The sequence below is a fragment of the Porites lutea genome, chromosome 3, assembly GCF_958299795.1.
Source record: "Porites lutea chromosome 3, jaPorLute2.1, whole genome shotgun sequence".
NCBI classification, from domain to species: domain Eukaryota; kingdom Metazoa; phylum Cnidaria; class Anthozoa; order Scleractinia; family Poritidae; genus Porites; species Porites lutea.
In genome coordinates this window covers 41,396,485-41,419,295 of record NC_133203.1, presented here as the reverse complement: position 1 = coordinate 41,419,295, position 22,811 = coordinate 41,396,485, and the positions used below count along the sequence as shown (strand labels likewise).

General features: G+C 39.7%; 1 protein-coding gene across 1 annotated transcript in view; it reads right to left on the bottom strand.

The window, feature by feature from the left end:
- Positions 1-22,811, bottom strand: part of LOC140932317 (uncharacterized) — a 37,322-nt gene that overhangs the window by 12,783 nt on the left and 1,728 nt on the right. The window contains exons 2-23 of the mRNA XM_073381939.1: positions 21,724-22,299; positions 20,057-20,641; positions 18,879-19,118; positions 17,948-18,256; positions 16,807-17,174; positions 16,358-16,571; positions 14,960-15,631; positions 13,637-14,200; positions 11,731-12,306; positions 10,637-11,215; positions 9,513-10,079; positions 8,770-9,024; positions 7,281-7,562; positions 6,390-6,941; positions 5,686-6,017; positions 4,857-5,091; positions 4,173-4,424; positions 3,326-3,634; positions 2,892-3,060; positions 1,901-2,304; positions 1,170-1,739; positions 190-747 (exon numbers count right to left, since the gene is read on the bottom strand). Coding sequence (XP_073238040.1) covers positions 190-747; positions 1,170-1,739; positions 1,901-2,304; positions 2,892-3,060; positions 3,326-3,634; positions 4,173-4,424; positions 4,857-5,091; positions 5,686-6,017; positions 6,390-6,941; positions 7,281-7,562; positions 8,770-9,024; positions 9,513-10,079; positions 10,637-11,215; positions 11,731-12,306; positions 13,637-14,200; positions 14,960-15,631; positions 16,358-16,571; positions 16,807-17,174; positions 17,948-18,256; positions 18,879-19,118; positions 20,057-20,641; positions 21,724-22,299 — 9,168 coding nt within the window. The remainder of the gene's footprint in view (positions 1-189; positions 748-1,169; positions 1,740-1,900; positions 2,305-2,891; positions 3,061-3,325; positions 3,635-4,172; positions 4,425-4,856; positions 5,092-5,685; positions 6,018-6,389; positions 6,942-7,280; positions 7,563-8,769; positions 9,025-9,512; positions 10,080-10,636; positions 11,216-11,730; positions 12,307-13,636; positions 14,201-14,959; positions 15,632-16,357; positions 16,572-16,806; positions 17,175-17,947; positions 18,257-18,878; positions 19,119-20,056; positions 20,642-21,723; positions 22,300-22,811) is intronic.

The window sequence follows — 22,811 nt, the reverse complement described above, 5'->3', positions numbered from 1 at the left end:
TACTTAGAATAATAAGAGTTTAATATAGGGAAGAAAACCAAAACAACCATTTCTATGAAGGTCTATTCCAAGAATACGATGATTTTTTGAGAGCCAAACCCGCAATTTCTATTACAGTATGTTCCAACAATACGAGGCCACATTTTAGGGTAGCATGTGCGGCATTATAGTTACTTTTTATAGACTCACCATCTTCTATTCGTCGTATCACCTGCGGCAAAGTGTTATTAAGCAAGTCAAATGTTGACACCTGAGATACATGTGATATTTCCTCTACTAAATTCCCAAAGTACTTAGGGTCAAGATTATTGGAGATGGAAATAACATACACCATGGCGCCAAGTAAGTGAAGTGCACCCGCCGACGACGCAAGAGATGGAGCATCCCGCGGTTGCTGACCAGTTGTCAACAAGACTACCATTTTGGGAATGGAAGTTCGTGCCTTTTTCAAAACAGCTGCTGCTGTTTCTAAGGCTTTGTCTATTCTTCGGGTGCCTCCAATGTAAGAGATGCCATCCACGGCGGTCTCGAAAGCTGAAAGGCTGTCGTACGCATCAAAGTCAATCTTTAGTTGAGAGCTGGAACCATAGACAACTACTGCAGCACGAGATTTACCGGGTGAAACATTCAGACGCTTGGCAAGTAACTTTACGTACGCTTTTTCCTTGATAAAATTGATGAAGTTTACATCTTTTGATGAATCCATCAGGAATACAACGTCCACAATACTTTCCGGCTTAAGAGCAACTGAGAAAAAGGCATGAATCCAAAATAAGGCTAACAGCTGAGAAACATAATTAACTATCAGAACATCGACTTTTTCTTTTCACGGCATTTCGAATATTTTAGCGAAAAAACAAACAAACAAACAAAAAAACCCAACAACAACAACAAAATGAGAAAGACGACAAATTGCAAGGAAAGTTCCTCCGACCAGCCTTGCGACTATGAAATTATGAAAGTAGGTTAAATATGTTCGTTTGGGTGAGTGTAGTCCTAAATAGGTTTGTAAGCGATGATAGCGGTATTTCGATAGCCTGTGCACAAGTCATCATCGAGGTAAGATATTCTATTAAAACATTCACAATCTGCGCTGTTTTTGTCTTTACGCTCATGGTGAAGGTTCACTGTCGCAAAAGGCGACGTAACGATATGTTAGTTTTTCTCACCTGCAGTCTCACCAATATGATTTGCAATTCCTGTCGATTGAGACTTTAAGTCCTTAAAAGAGACCACAGTTACAATATCGTCTGGAGATCCAACGAGAGGTTTTAGCTTCTGAACGTCAGGTTTCTCACCAATGGCAACTACAAACGTTTTGGCGCCAAATTGTTTTACAGAGTCTACAGCAGCTCCTAGTGAACCGACACCACTCGTCTGGTTTCCAGCAGTGAGAAGAATGACGAGCTTTGGTGTGTCTCTCCTTGTCTCTTCCAGCAATCGAGCCACCGCTTGAAGCGCCCGGTCAATTCGTCTTGTCCCTCCGATATATGACGCATTATTGACAGACACGTCAAAAGCGGCAAGGTCCTTTAACCTAACGAATCTAGAGGCAATTGAGCTGCGGTCCCCGTATGTGATAAATGCTGCACGAGAACTATTTGTTGATAATTCAAGATCACGAACAAGTGACTTGATGAACTCTTTCTCAGCTTTGTAGTCGTCCTGTTTTACGTCATATGACGAGTCAATTACAAATATGACGTCAGCTTCAAAGTCGGGTTGTTTTGTGATAGGAGCTGAAGCGATGAAGAAAGAAAAAAAAATAGCAACAAATTAACAACATTTACTTAACAAAACATTTAGTTACTTAAGACATGACTTCATTGGCGCAAAATATCTCTGGGTTTCCCAAGGCGGGTAAAAACTAAAAGTCGTAATTCAAGTTTCAAGCCTTTACCTGAGGTTCCGAAAATAATAATCGTCGATAAATGATCCACATAGGGAGTAAGATAACTTGCGCCCTGAACTGGATGTATATCCTGTTGTTGTTGGACAAGCGGCAAAAGCTCCTTTGCATCGATTCGATTTCCAAATGCCACGATAATAATCTTAGCTCCCAATTTCGTTAGTGATTGCACTGACTTTTCCAGGGAGCCAGGACCTGCTTCTTGTGAGTTGGAGCCCCCAGTGATAAGCACTACTGTTTTCCGCGATTCTGGATTTCTCGAAGACAACATTTCCGACGCGGCCGTAAGAGCGCGATCCATTCTCCTCGCTCCACCTTGGTAAACACCTGAGTCCATTGCAGTGTAGAATTCAGGCAACGAATTGTAACTGTTGAAACGCACCACGGGATAGAATCTGTAAAATATAGTCATGCTATTTTTGTTATAAATAGAGAGATTTAGAGTCACGTCCACTGCAAACGGCAAACGTGAATTTGTAACACGTGACCAAGTTTTCCCTTTATTTGTCGTTCACTGTTCCCCACTGCTACAAACGTTTGACACCAGTTTTATCCTAAAGAATTGTTTTGTACAGTTTTTATCTGTTCATCTCCTAATTTTACAAATTCTCAAATTTATTCTGACCTTTGCCTTTTGCCGTAAACGCCACTCTAAATGACTTTATTTTCTTAAATCAACCCTTAGCTTGATATGTCCGGTTTAACCAATTTACTTTATCCAACGGTTTAAAGGATCCGGTGCTGTTTCATACACATAATGAGAGATCACAAATTGTCCTAAATTTGAAAGGGTAAACAAGTTCTTCATGTCGGAACCATAAAACGAAATTCTTTCTCGAGTTCTTGTTTTTTTTTTTTAAAATGTAGATCGCCTTGGTGTAGTAAGGATAAGTCAGGAACAATATATTTCTGGTGACTAAGAACTTTATTTTTTTCTCCTTAATATCTTTATATCAGCGGAAGATATATACTTCACATTTACCTGTTTCCGTATGCTATAACGGCAGCTTGGAATTCAGATGAGGAAATACTTAGTTCCCTTGCTAAGCTTTTCACGAAAAGGATTTCTTGAGTAAAGTCCAAACGAGTTACATCCGATGACGAGTCCATCAAAAATACGAAATCATTCTTAGGCCCAGGTCTTGGATTTTCTAAAAAGCGCGGAAAGAAACAAAAATATGTTAACAGTGATGCAATTTTATCACGCAAAAGATTTGCCATCTTCCATCTCGGTGGCAAGGAGGAATAGAAGGGGGAAGGTGGGAGGCATGAGTCAATGTCTCAATCATCATTTCCCGTTGAAATGTCGAGCTGAAAAAAAAACTATGCTTCGGAGAAATAAATGAAATAAACACAAATAAACAATGAAACAAATTCGGATACAGCGCAAAAGATTCACTGCAATAATATTTGTACCTTTCCTGATGTGATCTATGACACGTGGCACTTCACGTTCCATAATATCAACGAGAACACGGAATATGTCCTGCGTTTTCCCGACCAAAGACTTCAGCTCTCGGGTATTTGGTTCGCTACCAATAGCTATTACGTATGTGCGTGTACCCATGTCTTGAATTGGCTTTATGACTTCACTAAGAGGTTTCACGTCAAGCCCTTGAGCCTGTCGTCCTGTTGTCAACAGCACAAGAATCTTCAAAGAGAGTGGATCGGTTTGTCTGAGTATGCCCTCTGCTTCATAGAGAGCCAGATTGATTCTTCTATTTCCTATACGGGAAAACAGTAATTTAAAATTTTATATCAAGTTTGATTTAGCTGTTAACGTGGCAGTGATTAGATTGCCGGTCAGTAGCTTGGAAGGTGGTTGTAATGTACAAGCATTCGGCTTCTATATCATTACGTCCTGCTTTTTCTTTTATGTACAATTAACTTCTTTTGGCGATTTTTTGGGCAAAGCCAGTACCAAAACTTCTACAGAATTAGAAAAGCTACTAGTTGAGTTATCACTGCTTTAAGGAAAACCAGACTCACGGGAAAGACATTGTTTAACGTTCCCTCAGTGTGGGAAGAAGCTTTGCTTTTAAATAGCTATAACAAGACGCGCCGAGTTTTCTTAAACTCCTTCCAATCTCAGCAATTCAACAAAGCATATCTCTGACAGTCGTGGTCAACCCACTCACTGAGCCACTAACTACGCTAATACGCGATTATTAAAATTGCCGACAATGTGGAAATACCACAACTGAATTTTTTATTTTCAAAGCTGACATAATAAAAGGTATATAAATAGAATATACAGATTAACCTTGGCGGGGAGTAATCTTGTCCACGCTCCTTTCAAAATCTCTAAGAGTAGAAGAATCGTTAAATTTGACGCTGGTGAAAGGGGAGCCACCATAATTGATCACAGCTGACTTGGTTTTGTTTGCACTTCCAACATTGAGATATTTTGCTAGGATCTTTACCAAGCTCTTCTGCTTAGTGAACTGTTCTGGCCGCACAGTAGATGAGGAGTCCAGGAGAAAAACAATATATTCTTCCTTCAGTGGTAGAGTCACTGGCACCGAAAAAAAAAAGAAAGAAATTTCTTAATGATAATAATAAAGGGTAACAATTTTTTTCGTTCTTTATAGGCACACAAAGTCCAGAAAACGGCTCGACTTGTTTCAAAAAGGCCTTTTATGGGAAAAAAATTCCAGGAGGCATATGGGTTAAAATCCTTATCTATCAAACATCCGTTTATTTGAAAAAAAGACCTAAGAAAGAAAAAAAAATCCCGAAAAGCTAAAAAGAAGCATGAATAGTGTGAACGTGTGTTTTCTAATGCAAGGGAACCATCTATTTGGTGTGTCGTGAAGAAAGAAGGCGCTTTTCTCCTCCAATTTGTGCTTACAGAAAGGAAGAAGTAAAGGGAAGTTATGTCGCCTATCCCCCCGCTTCAACATGAAAAAATTGTTATTTTATTTTTATAGAGATTATTAGAGCTTACTTTTTCGGCTCACAACTACTTCGGCTGTTGACTTCACATGGAATAAAAGTTCTTGAAAGGACGGAACCTTAAAAATATCCTTTGGGTCATTAACGGTTGCAGTTAATTTTGAGAAATCATGGCCGCTTCCAACAGCAATAATAAAAGGGAGAGCACCCGCTTCACGCAGCTTCATTTTGACATCTTCCAAGGCTTGCCGGTCGTCTGTTGAGGTTCCGCCGGTCAGCAATATAACCTAGAAAAAAAGTAAATAAATAAAATGACTTCTTAGCGTAAAATGTCGAATAATATGTGATGTGAATATACTATGTCATATAATATAATATAATATAATATAATAATAATAATAATAATAATAATGATAGTAATAAATGGATAAATAAAAAGTAACTAAATCATAGTAATAAATAAATAAGTTATAGTAATAAATAGGTGAATGAATGAATGAATTAATAACATTATTCTTGATTTTAAATGGTCGAAAAGAGAAAACATACTTTGCAAAATCTGTGACTCTTAATGAGGAGAATACAAGTCATACGACTTCCAACACTCCTTTCAGCCAGTGACATTCCAGGCGAAATTTTGCACAAATCCCCGAAGTTTTAATATTAACACTGTAAATTCCATTTAAAAAAAGGCCTTTTGAAATGCGTATTAACTGCTCACATTCCATATTGTCGAACTACTTTTTACTCCAAATGACCATCTTAATTCAGTTGCTTGGCCAAGTTAGATAAAGTTACCGGATAAAACTACCCCCTCCTCCCCACGAATATGTAAGGGTGCGGGTCTTCCTTCCTTTCTTTCATCCGTATACAAAACAAACCTTTCTCTGAACACCAGCTCTGGCTTTCTGAAACAAGTCAGCTGCCTCTTCCAGTGCTATATCCATTCTCCTTTCACGTCCGTAGTAGAATACGATTCGATCTAACGTACTTTCGAAGTCGTGGACTGTTTCATAACCGCCCAGTGGTACGACCGTAACAGCGTTGTTACTGTACGTAATCAGAGCCGCTCTTGATCCTCCAGGAGCAACGTTTAGGGACCTGGCAAGCAGTTTAACAAACGCTTTTTGTCTTCCGAAGTTGTCCGTTCCAACCTTTGCTGAAGCATCCAAAATGAAGACAAGTTCCTCAGTGATATCATGAACGGGAGGCACTAAGAAAACAAAAATGAAAGTTTTAAAAATAAACTAATCAAAATCCAGATTAAGGTTTCCAGTTAGGGTAAAAACCTTTATACAAACATTTTAGAGGCACAATACAATTGCTCTGCAATTTAGCACAGAACGGTATTCGAGGTAGAAATATCTTAAAAATGATTCAACCTAACAATCGAAAGCTGATCTATAAAGTAGAGTTCCCCCTTCCGCACTTAGTCAGAAATTTACCAAAAATTAAGTAAAAGATTAAGTCCGTTATAAATTCCCTTCTTTGAAATTTAAAATCTTCACTTCTTTATCAATGGGTCCTAAAAGTTTAGTTGCTAAAGAAATCTATAATTTAAAAAAAAAAAACTGTGATAGCTCACCGAGTCGTTTTACAATGTATTTCACTATAGGTTGAACTTCATAGCGAAGGTCATCAAACGAAGGAGCAACAAACAAATCGTCAATGCTATCAACGACTGGAAGAAAATCTCTGTAGTCTACATCACTTCCCACTGTAACAACAATCACCGTAGCTGCCAGTTTCTTTAATGAATCTGCAATTATATCACCGCTGATGTGCCTTCCCGCCGTTACAAGGACGACAATCTTTGGACTGTTCGAGCGGGCTTGACTAAGTAAGGTGGCTGCACCTTCTAAAGCTCCAGTTATGTTTCTTATCCCACCGAACCACTCTTCCATATCGAGCCTCAGGCTGAGTTCGACTTCTGTTTGGTAGTCTGTGAACTTGAGTACTGTGTAAGCTGTGTCGTTGTAAGCTATGACCGCAGCTTTTGATTTCTGGGGAGAAACGTTTAGGTACTTCGCCAGAGATTTCACGAAACTTTTTTCCCTGTCAAAACCTCCTTGACCAACAGGAGTAGAAGAGTCAACCAAAAAGACAATGTCCGCGCTGATATTTGCTGGTCTTGGTTCTGACAGAAAGAGAGGAAATCTTATTCGATCAGTGCAAAAAGTTTCAGTTGGCCAATGATACATGATTAAGATCAGTTTGGCAAGGGCTTGTGGTAATGGTGCCCTATAGGGATAATAATGGTAGGATAATAAAAAGGCTAAATGCAAGGGACTATTGACCAACCACAGATAAAAAGCAAAGCGGAATACTAAATGAACACAAAAACAACAAACAAACAAACAAAAAAAAAAACAAAACCAAGACAAAACGGAAAGACAGCAACAATAAAAACAACACCACAACAAAATTTGATACGATTTTTTGACAGTGCATCGGTTATTGTCAACCGTATACTTACCACTTTCGCTCTTAATATGTCTGGCTATTTGGTAAGCGCGTAGAGGAAGGTCGTTAAATGAAGGCACTTTCTGAATATCTGCAGAGGTTTCTGGATCGTGTCCAATCGCGACAACAAATGTATGGACACCCTGTTTGTGTAAAGGTTCTAATGCGTCATCTAAGGGCAACCCGCCTGTCTGCTTGCCTGCTGCAACGAGAACAACAATGTGAGGAACTCCTCTTCTTCCTTCCACCAAGATGTTGGTTGCTTCTCCTAACGCACGATCCATTCTTCGTGTACCTAAGGCAAAGCCAAGAAAGAAAAAGCAATCATTATTTAGGAAAATGTTGGGTTTCACTCGCGTACTGGAAAATGAAAATAAAATAATAAAACACCAATGTACATTCGCATAAATTAGGACCTTCAAAAATTTAATGCAAGGGAAAATCGCTTCCGAGATGCAATTGCAACAATCACAAATAGGATATTAGAAAACTGGCAAAGGACAGAGAACAGAAGCCGTTGGCCCCCAGAAGATTGACTGACGCGTGACTTTATTCACATATTTTTAATTTAGGAAAGAAAGGAACTACATACAAAAAAAAACAGCAAGGGAATTTACCCTTAGCTATCAGACAACATTAGTAAAACCGGGTGAATATGGATTGCGCTAAAAGATAGCTGAGATAAATAAGGAACCTTCAAAGATAAAATGTTTTAGTATATACTAAAACAGTGGATAGTGTTTTTCGCGCGCTCTGATTGGCTACTCAATCAGTGAATATCCTGCACTATTCACTGATTCACCTCTAGTTCCTCCGAGCGAGCGACGCTAAACTCGCGTAAGTTACGAGCAAAATGCCTTCCCGGTTTGCTGCCGTAAACAAACAAAGAAATTTCACAACTAATCAAGCAAGCTGTTTCCGAAATACACGAAGAAGGTGACGAAGTTCGGATTGGAAGTTTTAACAGGTAAAGCTTTGTCTTTTTGACACGAATTTATCGATAACACCGGTGAAAAAGTTTTTTATTTACAAATGCAAATTAAGTTTAAGTCTTGCGTTACTTTATTTAGTAGAGTTGTTCATAAATAAGCTTAAAACTAAATTTAACAATCTTTTTTTATAGAATGATTTTAAATACAAAAAGAATTCACAACTCCTTTTGAAAAAATTTCCCAGCAAGAGCTAAACAAATGCCTTCAAAAGTTTTAATTGTCGGCTAGAAAAAGCGACGGCGGCGGCCGCCCGGTCAGTACGCGCCAAAATTGTAATCGTTGGCAACAGTATTTGAGTTAAAAATCATCATTTTTGTGCTCAATTATCTCACTGTTTTAGTAGTCGGTGGCTAGTCGTGACTAGTCGTGGATATTTACCTCACTGCTTCGCAGTTCGGTGTAAATATCCCCGACTAGCCACCTCCACTTCGGTGAATAATTGTTATTTATCTCGATAAAAAGTAACGGAAGGCGTTAACGAGTCAAATTCATAGTTGTCATTTTACTGACCTCCAACTTTTTGGGCTTGGTCGAGGAGTAAATTAAACTCGTCTAATGTACGATAGTCACCGAATTTAATTATTTCTGTACTAGGAAACGTGCCAAAGGACACAATTGAGGATCTTGAGGACTCAGGGCCAACATTCAGAAACATGGATAATGATTCGGCGAACTGCTTTTCTTTGTCAAAGTTGTTTAAAGTAACAGACGTCGACGAATCCAAAAGGAAGACTATGTCAGCGTCAACGTCTAGTGCTTGTTGTTCTGGAAGGTATAAAAAGACAAGGAAAAAACATTTTTGCAAATCCCCTTGTGCCAAAATCATAAATGACCAAACAACAATTTGATGAGTAAGACTAAAATGAAAGACAAATAAATGATATCATTACCAGGGTGGAAGCTACAGTGAACTTTTCAAGACTTACTATTCTATCAAAATTTAGTAAAATCCAACTAGTGGTCTATTATCATTGCCGCATTCTGATTGGTTGAGCTACTACTAAGCTATATGTTATAGCCCACTAGTAGCGAAAAGCGCAGGCCTTTTTGGTGGCAAAAAAGGCTTAAAGTCTAGCTTTAACTAGGTAAAGTTGTTTTGTCTCTATCTCTATCTCGCTCTCATGGCGTCTGAGTCAATAGCCGATTCGACCTTCGGCCTTATGGGCTATTGACTCAGAGCCCATTCGAGCTCGAGGAATAATTGTTAAAAATACATGCAGTATCGGACACGAACACATAAACACGCTTCATACCAGTTCTGTTCACAATGTGCCTCGCGATGGTTCTTATTTCTGAGGTAAGATCATCAAACGCAGATACCCTAATTATGTCATTAGGCCTTTCGACGACCGGCAGTAACTCTTGTTCATCTGGTCGTGAGCCAATGGAAACTACAAATACTTTGGAACCCAGATTTCTAAGTGGCTTCACTGACTCCCTTAGACGGTATGTCGAAGAGTTCTGGCGTCCTGCTGTAAGCAAAATGACAACTGTAGGAATACCGAGCCGTGCATCCCTCAATGCAGCAACGCTCTGCTGTAACCCTAAGTCCATCCTCCGTAATGATCCAAAGTACGGTAAGTCATCTACTGCTCTGTCAAAGGTTGTCGAGTTAGAGTGATCGTCCAATCTAATAACAATGCGGTCGTTGATAATTACAGAGCCACGGGATTTCCCTGGAGCGAGATAAAGAGTTTTTACCAGTGACTTGACAAACTCCTTCTCTTTTTGGTAGTTCTCTAAACTCACATCAAATGAAGAGTCGACTATGAAGACTATGTCGGCTGAAAGAAGCATTGGACGTTCAGGTTTTTCCTCTTCTGCATTCAACAGGGAAAAAGAGAAATACACTACTGAGTGAGATCAGTATCTAAAAAAAGAGTGTTAACCGACAAACAAACAAACAAAACAAAAGAAATGATAAATTACTGCAGTAAAATTATAATATCTATACCGATGACAAAGATTATTATGTATAATGATAAACAATTTTACGAGCTTTAGAGTATTACTTAGTTATAAACCTATGTGGTAATCCATGATTCCCCCTCACCTTATCTAGTAAAATATAACAAATGGAAAAATAGAGGTGCTCAAATGATGTAATTGGAAAATAAGTACTGTATAAGTATTAAAGATGAAATTGAATTTATTAAGCATTTTTACACTTTAACATCTGCAATTCTGTTTAAGAAACAAGTTAAGAATTATATAGCAGTCTTTAGGGTCTCTTAAAACTTCTTTGGAAGTATTTGAAAGATTATTATAAGCATGTATTATTTTAAAGGCAATAAAACGCACCTTTATGATAGAGGCCATTATTTGGTCAAGTTGAGAGCAAGAAAAAAACACTTTCTTTTTCAAATTAAGAACTTACCGACTCTCATGAAAATATTTTTGGCTATATCTTCTTGCCTCGATACAAGGTCTCTGAACGATGGAACTGTAAAGACATCCTGGGGGTGATCAGCTACAAAATCCAAGACTTTAAGATCGGAGGCCTTTCCAACTGTAATGACGTATACTCTAACTCCAAGATCGTGAAGCTTTTCGGCCGCAGACTCGATAGCCTTTTCGTCTATATCAGAGCCTTGGCGAGCAACGGCAAACAAAATGACAATTCCTGGGAATGATGAATTGGCGTCTTTCATGATATCACTTGCGTTGATAAGGGCCTTGTGAAGCCTAGGAAGTCCCCCAACGCTTCTGGCGGAATATATAAGACTTTCGATGTCATCTACGGAACGATAACTGTCAAATTGGAGAACTTTCTCTGAATATTCCCCGTATGTGATCGATGCAACGCGGGATTGCCCTAGTCTCACGTTAAAGGTTTCCATCATTGCCTTGGCAAAATCTTTTTGGCTCTCGTAATCTTCTTTGCTCACAAACGAGGAGGAATCCATCACAAAAAGGATATCGGATTTAAAATGTGTTGGTATTACAGGCGGAATAGCTGAAACAAAATACCGAACGTTAAGAGGGTTATTTTAGCCAGTTAAAACCAAGGTTACTTTGTCTAAATGTGAACAATACTGGTGCATTTTCGTGTTTAAATGGATTCCTCGCAAGAAATCCATTGGTACCTCAAAGGTAGCCTGCGTAGCAAGCGTTTCCAATCGAGTTATTGCGCGAAAGTTAGAGCGGAAGCGAAAAATAAAAAGCTCTCTTCCCAACTTTCTCGACGAACTCGCGCGGAAACGTTTGCTACGCAGGCTACCTCAATGGCTCATTTACGTTCAGTCACGCTGAAAATGCTATTTTACAAGTTCTTGGAGAAGCTGAGAAAGCAGATTTTAATGCTAAAATGCTAACATTAAAAGAAAAAATAAACAATTTGAAAGGTTGAAAGTGTTCGTGTTTGAGCTCTGTTTGATTTATAGAATTAAACGATAGGGTAATACCCCAAAAACGAAGTTATGGTACCACAATCACACACTTACGTTCGCCTCCACATCATTTAAAACCTACCAAGATTTTCTGCAATATGCTTCACTATCGGCCTTGTTCTAGGCACAAGTCTTTCAAATGAAGTCACATTTAACAAGTCAGAGTCACTTCTTACGACTGACTTAAGTTCCGGTGGATCGGTGTCTTGTCCAATGGCAACAACGAACGTTTTTGCCCTCAGTTTTGCTAAATGGGCTGCAGCTTGAGGTAGCAATTGGCCAAAACCCGAATCTTGCTTTCCAGCTGTAATTAGGATAACGACTTTAGGGCGATCGTAATCTGCGTACTGTAGAGCCGTAGCAGCTGCTATTAACGCACGATCGATTCTCCTCGAATTGCCAATCAAACCTAGATTGTCAACGTGCTCATCAAATGTGTTTGTGCTATTGTGTTCTCCAAGTAATATGGGTAGGTACGCAGCTGTGCTGTACTGGATAACGGATACTCGAGACTTCCCAAGTGCAAGGTTAAGCAAGTAGGCAGCATTCTTAATAAAGTCCTTTTCTTTTTCAAAGTTTTGCTCGCTTATGTCTCTGGAAGAGTCAACAAGGAAGACAATGTCTGCGACCACATCATACACTTTCTCAGGTTTACGCTCTGCGGGATGTTGAATAAAAAATTTTTGTAAGCAAAGTGTGATTATATGAGAGTGGAAGTGATCCTCGTAGTTAAATGAACAACCTAAGCGGTTAAAATCGAACCTGACCTCTGCAACGACCGGACGCAACGGTCAAGGTCACAGCTCGATTCCCGGTCAAGCCTGATTTTTTTTCAGATTTTTTTGTTCATTTATCTGCGAGGATCATTTCCACTTTCATATATTTATCCACAGTTCAAAACATGAGTCATTTCATATATTTCCATTCGTAAATATTTCTGGCGTCAGATGATGCAAATTATTTCATACTGACGCTTGGCGATTCTCAACAGCGCTGACAACCGAATCATTCCGTCTTTTAAAAAATAAAGTAAAGGCGAGCTAAAAACCTCATCATTCTACTCTCTACGTCAAAGTTGATGTATGAATTTACTGTTACATGTGTATTGCTTAAGCGATATGCAAAGGGGTCGGGGAGTGGCTTAAAAAAAAAAAAGTTTTGGCCCTTCGGGCCTCGGTTTGGTCTAAAAAAGGGGTGGGGGGGGGGGGGGGGGGGTGTGCCCTTCACCTGGATCCACCACTGCTAACCTCTATATAACGAAGTCATCTGTAAACGAAATATATTAGTTTTTGATTCCCTTCGGCTGCTCAAAGGTGAAGAGTAATTTACTTATCACCTCCGAAATCAGCAACTAAATGAGCTCTCTTGGAAAGCACTATTCACTTATGTGGTAAAAAACCGGTAAAGGTATATGTAAAAGAACCTCGATATAACGAAACCTCATTATAGCGAACATATTTGCCAGTCCCTTACCCCTTGAAAAAATCGAGGTTCCATTGTATTCGCAATGCAAAAACAGGAGATTTTCCTATCCAGAAATCTTTGTCAGTTCTTGTATCATTTGTAGGAATTTAAGGTGGTGGCATAAGTATGTGGTCATTATGTGATTCTTTTTTAAGTTAACAGAAAATGCATAAATTCCAGAAATTTGGGAGGCTTGTCCGAAATTCATTGAAATCTTTTTTTGCTCTGCAAGTTCATGATAGATTCCGCCAAAGGCAGGTATAATTTGTAGACTCAGCTCACTTACTTTTCACGTACACACTACATTATGGTCTAACCAATCCAGACCCAACCGATAGTCTGACATTGGTTAAACAATGTACCATGGTGTAGAATTATCTTCCCCCAGAACTTTAGATTTGTGCTTATCGGGAAGGCTCATGGCACTTGACTCATAAATATGCTTCGGATGCACAGCCTCCTGGTTGCTAATTTCTTCAGTTTTTCATAAGGATAAGAAGTGTAATGCGTAAACTCCAGCTTACCTGCTCTATCAATGATTGCCTTAAATATGGAATCGGACGTTTCTGGAAGCCTTATAAATTGGGATACGTTGAAAATGTCTCTTTCCTCATCAACGATAGATCCTAACTCCTTGATGTCAGCATTTCTCCCGATTGCAACGACGTATGTAGTTACTCCGAGGTCCCGAAGCCCTCGTGAGGCATTTGCGAGTAATTTACGACCATCGAAGGAATTTTTTCCCGCTGTCAAAAGAATTACGACTTTTGGTACTAAAAATCTACTCTCCTCTAGAATCTCAGCAGCTTTTTCGATGGCGAGATCCATTCTTCTCTCCCCTCCTACATACGGTGCACGATTTAGATTACTCAAGAATACATCTGACTCATTTACAAGTCCTGCTTGCCCTTGAGCAAAACTTCCGTACGTAATAGCTGCCAGTCTCGTGTCATTCTGATCCGCGCTCATAAATGTAGTGATAGATTTGACAAAGTCCTTTTGTCGCAAAAAGTTGTCCCAAATGACGTCGGACGACGAGTCGATTAAAAAGACGACATCTGCGTGAAATGGCAAGAGACGTTGTTTTTCTGTCAAAATGAGGAAAACAAGTCAAACAAGCATTAACCACAAGTAAGACGAGTACAAAATACCTCGAACGACAGGTTTAAGTGACAATCGGGATCAAACTTCTCACATACCATGCATCAGGCGGGCGTTCCACCAACTGAGCTACAGATAGACCCTAAGCAGAAGCTTCTAGTCTCATTTCCCCCTTAGGATCGTTAAGCTCGAGTGCTACGGGTGGCGATCTTATTTTCAAATAATCCTAAATATCTTGAGTCTCACTGAGTCTAGCCCATCTAACTGTACTTAGGTGCACGGGACTGGACTAAAGTTGGAAGGCTATAACAACGACGCCCACTCCCTCATGTTTAATAGTAAGCACTCGATCACGACATCTTACGAAAAAAGGGGAATCTAATCAATCTATGAGGTCCACCTAAACTTACTGGCTCACTTGTGAAACTTGCGACATGTATGCTGCCAGGATCAGCAACATGTCGTACTGTGGGGCGATAAATAACAAAACCACCCGAAGGGCAGGTGATTAGTACAACGATTGGCAGAGACTACTCTAGAACTTTAAAGGCAAAACGCTCAACCGGAACACTGAATTACGCTTAAGTTAGATTGCTGCGTTTTCCTTAAAAGCATGATGGTCGGAAATTTATCATTAATCACCATTAAAGTTTGGCCCCTTTTCCCTTTCTTTTCTCTAGTTTATTTTTTAGTAAGTCCCTAGTAGAAGCAATGCCGCATGTAGCCATGCATGCATTTAAACTCACCTCTTGAAATATGATCCGCAATTTGTACAATTCGTGGCATTAAGTCATCAAAAGAGTTCACCGAAAATATATCCTTTGTACTATCAACCACTGGCGTCAGCTCTTTCCTGTTCACCTGCGGTCCTATAGCAATAACAAACCTTTCTCCGTTTGCGGCTTTCAGCTGGTTAACAATATCATCTAAAGGCAATTTCTGCGTCTGCTCTCCAGCCGTCAACAAAATGACAATCTTGCGAACATTTCGTCTGCTTTGCTTGAGCATCATGGCGGCACCTACTAATGCTCTGTCAAGTCTTCTCCCTCTGCTTTGCAACACAAAGCCATCAAAAATCATCTGGAGGGATGTTGGGTTGTCAACGACGTCAAAGCGAAGAGCTTGCACGTGGAAAACGTTGTAAAGTACCAGTGCGACTCGCGAATTTCCAGATCCAAAACCAAGCTGCTTTGCGAGAGAAGCCACAAAGTCCTTTTCTTTTTTGTAGTTTGCTGGGCTGATGTCACTGGAAGAGTCCACAAGAAAAACTATATCTGCATTGATCCCAGTGGCGTTTTGAAATGTTACTGTTGTAGTTGACAGTGTGCTTGTTGGCGTAGGTGTAGTTGTTGTTGAAGGCACAGTCGTTGTTGTTGATATAATTGCTGGTGTAGATGTTGTAGTCGGTGGTACAAATTCTTGAAATAAAATTACAAGTAACAGACATTAGCGAGGGAATAAGTGAATGACCATCGTAAACAAAATAATTCTTGTAACCTATATGAACTTGATTAATTAGTTCAATTTATTTCTTTCAATTAAAAAGGGACTTCACACAACAATAGCAAAGGGGCCGGCCAATTTTAGAATCGAGATCTTTGGTACTATACGCTGACCCAAAACTTGAAAGTCGTCAACATCTCACTGAGATATTCAAAAAGTATGCACATCGATGACAATGAATATGGTACTAACTGAAAGTTTGCATGGACTGGCGATGTTATAGGGAGAGTCAGTTAACTGCAGGGAGTTTCTTTCTAAATAGTCTGCAACCACCTCACAAACCTCGGGGGTGGCGTTGGGGTTGGTGTTAGGAGAGAGGATATGGTGTAGACTAGAGACTGCTCACTAGATCGTTAAAAATAAACTAAATGTAATGGCAAAAGAAAGAGTACAATAAAATGCAAATTTGATCACACGATTTTTAGGGTAGGAGGCATCTATACACTAGTGCTATGATGAATGTTACGATTGGGACGTTGTTCTTACATTAAAAGAGTTACTTTCAGCTTAAATTAAATACCGCGAAGCATTGTGGTAAGGTCATGTCCGGAATATAAATCATTGCATAACTTTGCAACTTAGTTTTTGGAATTCGATAAGGATAACCAACACAAGGGAATAGAAGTGAAGTTAGGAGCTACCTTTATCACCCACGGTCCTATTGGCAATGAAAAATGCCAGTCTTCCAACAATTGACGATAAACCTTCGAATGTCTTCACCGTAAATAAGTCTTGTGAATCTTTAACCACGGGTTCAAGTTCCTTCTTGCTTACTTTTGGACCAATCGCAACCACAAATGTATTAGCTCCGATCTCTCGCAGGGCTCTGCCAGAAAGTGGCTGGGTTCCCTCTTCCTACCACAAAAAAGGGATGAGATGACACATAAATCTGACGAAACAAGCAAAGAATCAAAGAAGAATAGAACCAATCGTTTTATGTGAAACGGTGAAAATATACAATGGCACTTGTCATCTGTTTATGGATCAGCAAACGCCAGTTCACTAAAGAAGAAATTTCGTGCGCTATCGGCTTAAATATGTACATTCAATCTTACATTCAATCACAAAAAACGTTTTGTAGGATTCTTACCAAGATCTGTGAGCCTGCAGTAATAAGAAGTACAATTCTAGGAGCAAAACGTCTAGAGATATTTATGAGTCGTAAAGCCTCATTAAGGGCACGATCAGTTCTCCTTCCACCCCCCATCCTCTGAGCCGCGTCGATTGCTTCTAACAAAGTTTCTTCACCCATATCATTATCAAGATCGTAAACGACACGCGGTCTGTTTCCGTATGTTATAAAAGCTGTTCGGGAATTTGCTGGATGTGAACTAAAAGCCTTAATCAAATCTTTTATAAGTTCTTTTTCTTTGTCGAAGTCGTAAGGTGATACACCAGAAGAGGAATCCACCATGAAAAGGATATCAGCTCCTTGGAAGTTAGGTGGTAGTTCTGGATCTATCAAAATAAATGATAAAACCCTAAGCATATAATCAAATGATATTCAGTTAATCCTCCCGTATTCGATCACCCAAAACTGAATTCAATGTCTCGGTTATTACTTCCGGGATCTAGTCGCTTACGAGGCGTTGTGACTGATGACTCTTGGTAAGAGGTAGTTGCAAATGGACATTCGTTTCTATGTGAAGCCAATGATATTTAAGGTCAAATGTTCATGCAAATTTTATTCAGGGATAAGAAACAATATTTAGCGACCACCTTTAATAGCTCTTTGGTTTGATCGTCTTCATAAATCTCACTCGTCCAGAGACTACGTTACAAGTGAAAAAAGTAACCAGAGAAACGCTCTGTTTTGAGGTGCTTAAGTAAGCGTTCAACATTTCTTTGCCATGTTTTGATATCCCCTCGCCAACTGATTGACAGAAGCCGATCACGCCTACTGCAACGTCTCTCCTCCAAAGAGGCTCAGGGGGGTATGGCACGAGTGAGTGAGGTCGCGAAAATTGTTTGGTAAATGGAGGGGGGGAGGTCCCGCGCTGAAGAATCTTTCGGTTTTCGCACCAGCACTCACTCTGCGCAGCGGGAATCCAATAACGTGTCACTGAACCTCTACGGAGTCAAGAACCCCGTACGTTATAGGCACAGACCCTAGGGATAGTTTTGTCATAACACAGCGAAACTGTATATCCTGTGTTAATTTTATTGTTACTGAGTGCTTACGCCCACTTTTGACTTACTGACACAGCATATTTACCTCATTTTTTTCTCACCTGGTTGCTTAACCAGCTCGCGGGCAACAGATAACACACTTTGTTGGAGCTCATCGAAGGACGGTACTCTAAATACAAATGTTTCACCCTTCACAATGGGTAAAAGCTCGTTAACATTTGGCTGATTGCCTATTGCCACTATATAGGTAGTGGCACCCAGGTCTTGCAAACGTTTAGCTTCTTCATCCAAGGTATAGCCAAGTTCTTGTCGCCCAGCTGTAAGTAGTACTACAATTTTGGGAAGTAACTTCCTGGCTCTGGGCATCAACTGTGTAGCGTTGTGGAGGGCCTTATCAATGCGTCTTGAACCTTTTATTCACAAACAAGAAAAAGAGAAATCGTTTCCCTTTTCAAACATTGTTATAAAATTTCTACTGTAGCATTCACGATGTTGTGATACTCTGTACGGCTTGAGCTATCACTAGAAATTCGTTTATCGCAAAACCTCTTGAAGCTTTAAACGTCAGCAGTAAGAATAGAGGGAAAATAAACCAAAAGGGAAAATATGACTTAAAAAACACACACACAAAGCAAACAAACAAACAAACAAAATCAAACACAGAGAAAAGAAAACAGCTCAGTGAGAGTCGAACTCGGACCCCTTCGTAAACCAATGGATATATTGAGGTTTCACATATTTATCAAAACAGAAAAAAAGATGACATTAAAGTTCTGGAGTTGGTTGTTGGTTGCTTAGCGCCTCCTTCGGAGAGGGCTATTTTCAGAATTTAAGAGCAGTGCCTAAGATGAGTCATATCCAAAGTATTTGCCTTGTTATTGTTTACCGATTGATTGACTGATTGATTGATTTAAGGACGGTGCCTGAGGTGGGTCTTATCCCTTTGCCTTATCCTAAAGTATTTTCTTCTTATTGATTACCGCCTCCGTCTAGGATACTGATTTCCCAGTCACAAGATATTATGAGCCTTACCGCCAATGTACGATGCTCTTTTCACGGCATTTGCAAAAAGCGAAGTATTATCATAGCTGTCGTAGTTGGCAACAAGAGTGGCTGTGTATCCGTATGTCAGCAGCGCAGCTCGTGTTCCATATGGGGATAGCCGCAAGTATTTCACCAAGGATACCACAAAGTCTTTCTGCTTCTTGTAGTCAGTTCTTGAAACATCTCTGGATGAGTCCATGATGAAAAGAACATCAGCTTGGAAGCCACCTAATAAGTGAAACAGTATACTAGAATGTGACATATATTTCAGGTTCTGTCATGCGGATGATGTGCATGCACAGATGCATTGTTCCAAGACAACGAAATAAAAAAATATATTATCTAATGCGTCAAATTGTTGTGAATCCTGAAAGGCACTACAGTTTTAAGGAAAATAAAATGAAACACTTGACTCGTTGCTTTTTATCTGTTTTTATAATTCTGCAAGTGCTAATCTTTCCTATGATTATCCCAGCTTAGTAAGAGGAGACCGAAATTTTGGCAAACAGGCCTTAGCATTAAAATCTACAGCGGATAAACTCTAGATTTTGTGTCCTATGCTGCTAATGGTGTCAAAAGTTAGAAGGCAGCCTGGCCGAGCGGTTGGAGAGCTGGACTTGAAGTCCGAAGGCCCCGAGATCAACTCCCGCCCTGACCGCTCACTGGATTCGGTCTCGGTAGCCCCGAGTACAAATCCTGGGCCATGCTTGTAAAATAGACAACTGGTTCGCCTCCAGTGACAAGTTGTGATTCATAACCTTTTTATGTTCTATTCAAATTAGTTGTTTCGTTGTCCCTGAAAACAGAGATGATAATTGAGTATTTATTATTATTATTATTATTATTATTATTATTATTATTATTATTATTATTATTATTATTATTATTATTAACATCAAAGTCAACCACGTTGCAACTGGAAACGGAATGGGCTGTCCTAAAGAACAACAAGATCTAACGTTATAACCTGATCACGAAATCAGAGTGCCATCTGATAATCGTAGTAAAAGAATACCACACGGAATGGTCGAACTATGCAGCTAATCACTAATGACATAAAGAAAAGAGGGAGAAGAATTGATAAATCCAGCATTTTTAAAAAAGAAGAGTTTTTACAATCTTAGTCGTCGTTCTTTTTTCTTCCATTCTCTCATGACAAAACTCACCGGTTCGTTCAGCAATTTCTTTGGACGTTTCCCAAGCTTGCCGTGCCAGGCCATCAAAGGATACTACGGAAAATATGTCTTCTGCTGTTTCTACACCAGGAAGTAATTCAGTGTTATCGTAATCATTACCAATGGCGACGACGAAAGTTTTGGTGCCTGTTTCTCGAAGTTTCTTAAATGACTGTTCCAGCAGAATAATATCTTGTTGATAAAACTGTTTTCCAGCTGTTAGTAACACGGCTAACTTATAAACATTTCGATTTGCAGTTCTCAATAATTTTTCTGCACCGTCAACTGCGTAGTTCATCCTTCGTGGCCCTCCGATGAACCTAGAACCATCTACTGCGCGGTAAAATTCAGGTAAACTTGAGAACAAGTCAGAGTCATCTAGCTGTGTCGAAGTATTGCCATATGTTATAATGGCTGCTCTAGACCTTTCTGGGCCGACGTTAAGGGATTTTGCCACCAATTTAACGAACCGCTTTTGGCTTTCAAAATTTGAGGTTCCCATCTGAGATGATGTGTCCACTAGGAAGACGATGTCACCAAAAAAGGTTTCTATCACACGAAGTTTAGAGGAAGGATCTTGGGAGAAAAAGACATAATCAGTGGGAATGACCCAAAGTAAAAGATGTCAAGTTTTCTTTAACGATGCTCTCCATCTTTTTTTTTTTTTTGCTTCTTTATGGTTGTAAGGATACCATAAGTCACATGGTTGAAGTTAACGGTACACAAAGACAAAACGTAAGTCCAAAGACATTTGCATCGGATAGCCATACATGACCGAGTGATTAAACAATACTTATTATTCATTCAAAATATTTCCCCGATTCTGATTGGCTAAAAGCACACGCATAATTCACCATAACCAGTTACTGATGACCAAATTGGGAAGAATTTTGTGTTTAACGAGGAAATGACGTCAAAAATGCAGCGTTCTCGCAGGTTAATGCACCGTTAACCGAGAAGACTTGGGGACGATATTGAATTGTTTTGGTTGTGAAAACAAAAAATGGCCGACATTTCACTCGTTTCAAGGGTAAGAACTAGGCGAAATTATGGCTAAAAACATGGCAAGAACAGGAAGAACACAACCCGAAGGGCGACATCTGCTATTTGGAGAATGTTTGCGGAGCTGAACAACCCTAAACGTGCACTGTCTAAGGTGAACTTAACATCGATGGAGGTAAGCATATTTTAGCTTTGTTTTTAAACAAGGAATTATTTTGAATGAATAATAAAAACAATTATTGAATTCGGCTTTCGTATCATATGAAGAATTATGGAGATCTCGCAGGGTGTTATCCTCCTCGGCCTACGACCTCGACGGATAACACCCTCCTCGATCTATAATTCTTCATAAGATACTCAGCCTCATTCACTAATTGTTAATTAATCTATTCTATTATAATTAACCTCTAATTGCATCTAACTTTCCGACATTCGACTGGTCCCACGAGCATTGCAAACTTGTGAAGAATATTAATAACAACTGGGGACTTCGTGGTCGATGGCCGCTATAACGGCGTAGTCTTATTAACGAGTTTACAGAATAAGGATTAAAACTGGACTTTTAGACTTTTGTACCCTTTGTATGGTAAAAGTGTTATTGCTTCAATGTAGGTGTCCCTTTAGTACATTATGACAGAGAGAAGGTATCTATTTACCGTGTCGTTTCACTACCGTGTAGGCGATCAACCTGGTCTGCGGCCTCAGACTTTGAAACGAGAGAACCGGAAATATGTCATTAGGATCCATAACTGCTTCCTCGAGCTCCTTAATATTAACTCTGTTACCAATTGCAACGATATAGACTCTATCGCTTTTGTCTCTCACAGTCTTCGAAGCGTCTAACATAGATTTTACATCTGGGGCTGTAGAATGTGTTCCTGAGGTTAACAAAATCACCCACTTGGCCTTGAAAGGGCTCGCTTCAGAAAGCAGAAGGCCCGCGTCTTCCAAGGCTAAATCCAGTCTTCTACCACCGCCAACAAATTGAGCTCTGTCAACAGCGTTGTCCAAGGAAGGCAAGGAACCGTAATCGCCAAATTTGAAAACCAAGGTAGGTTTATTTCCATAAGTTATCAAAGCTGCACGTGACCCTCCAGCGGAAACATTAAGGTAGCGGGCCATGTCTTTGACCAAAGATTTTTCACGGACGTAATTTTCCGGCGTGACGTCAGATGATGAATCAATGATGAAAATTATGTCTGCATCTATATCTGTTATCGGTGTTGGCATCGCTAAAAGAAGTAAAAAGGTATTGGTATGAGATCCTGTAAGAGCTAAACTGCACTAAAATTAAGAAATGGTAAACGTGCAGCGTGCAACCATGGAGTTATGGATGCACGCGGGAGGTTGCTAAGCACGAAAGAAGCGTAAGAGTCGTGACTCTAGCTTCTTGAGTGCTTAGGACACCTCCCAAGTGCATCCATAACTCCATGGTTGCACAGCTGCAACGTTTACCATTTCTTTTATAACATAATCAGAAGAGAAAAACATTATTTTCCATTTGCCTTCGGTTGAGTCATCGATACGAGTTCATGTATGCTGCCATCTGCCCGCGCATAAACATATCATATTCTATGTTTTACAAAAACTTGCCTTTGAGTTTTTCCTTTGCTGAATCAGCCGTTCTCCGTCTTCAGGTGAATTGCAAAACGTTTTCGTTGTTATTCTGAATGGCATCTGTCTAATTGCTCTTATTATTAGGGTAAAAACTTTGAGGGAAAACTATAGCTGCAACTATAAACAC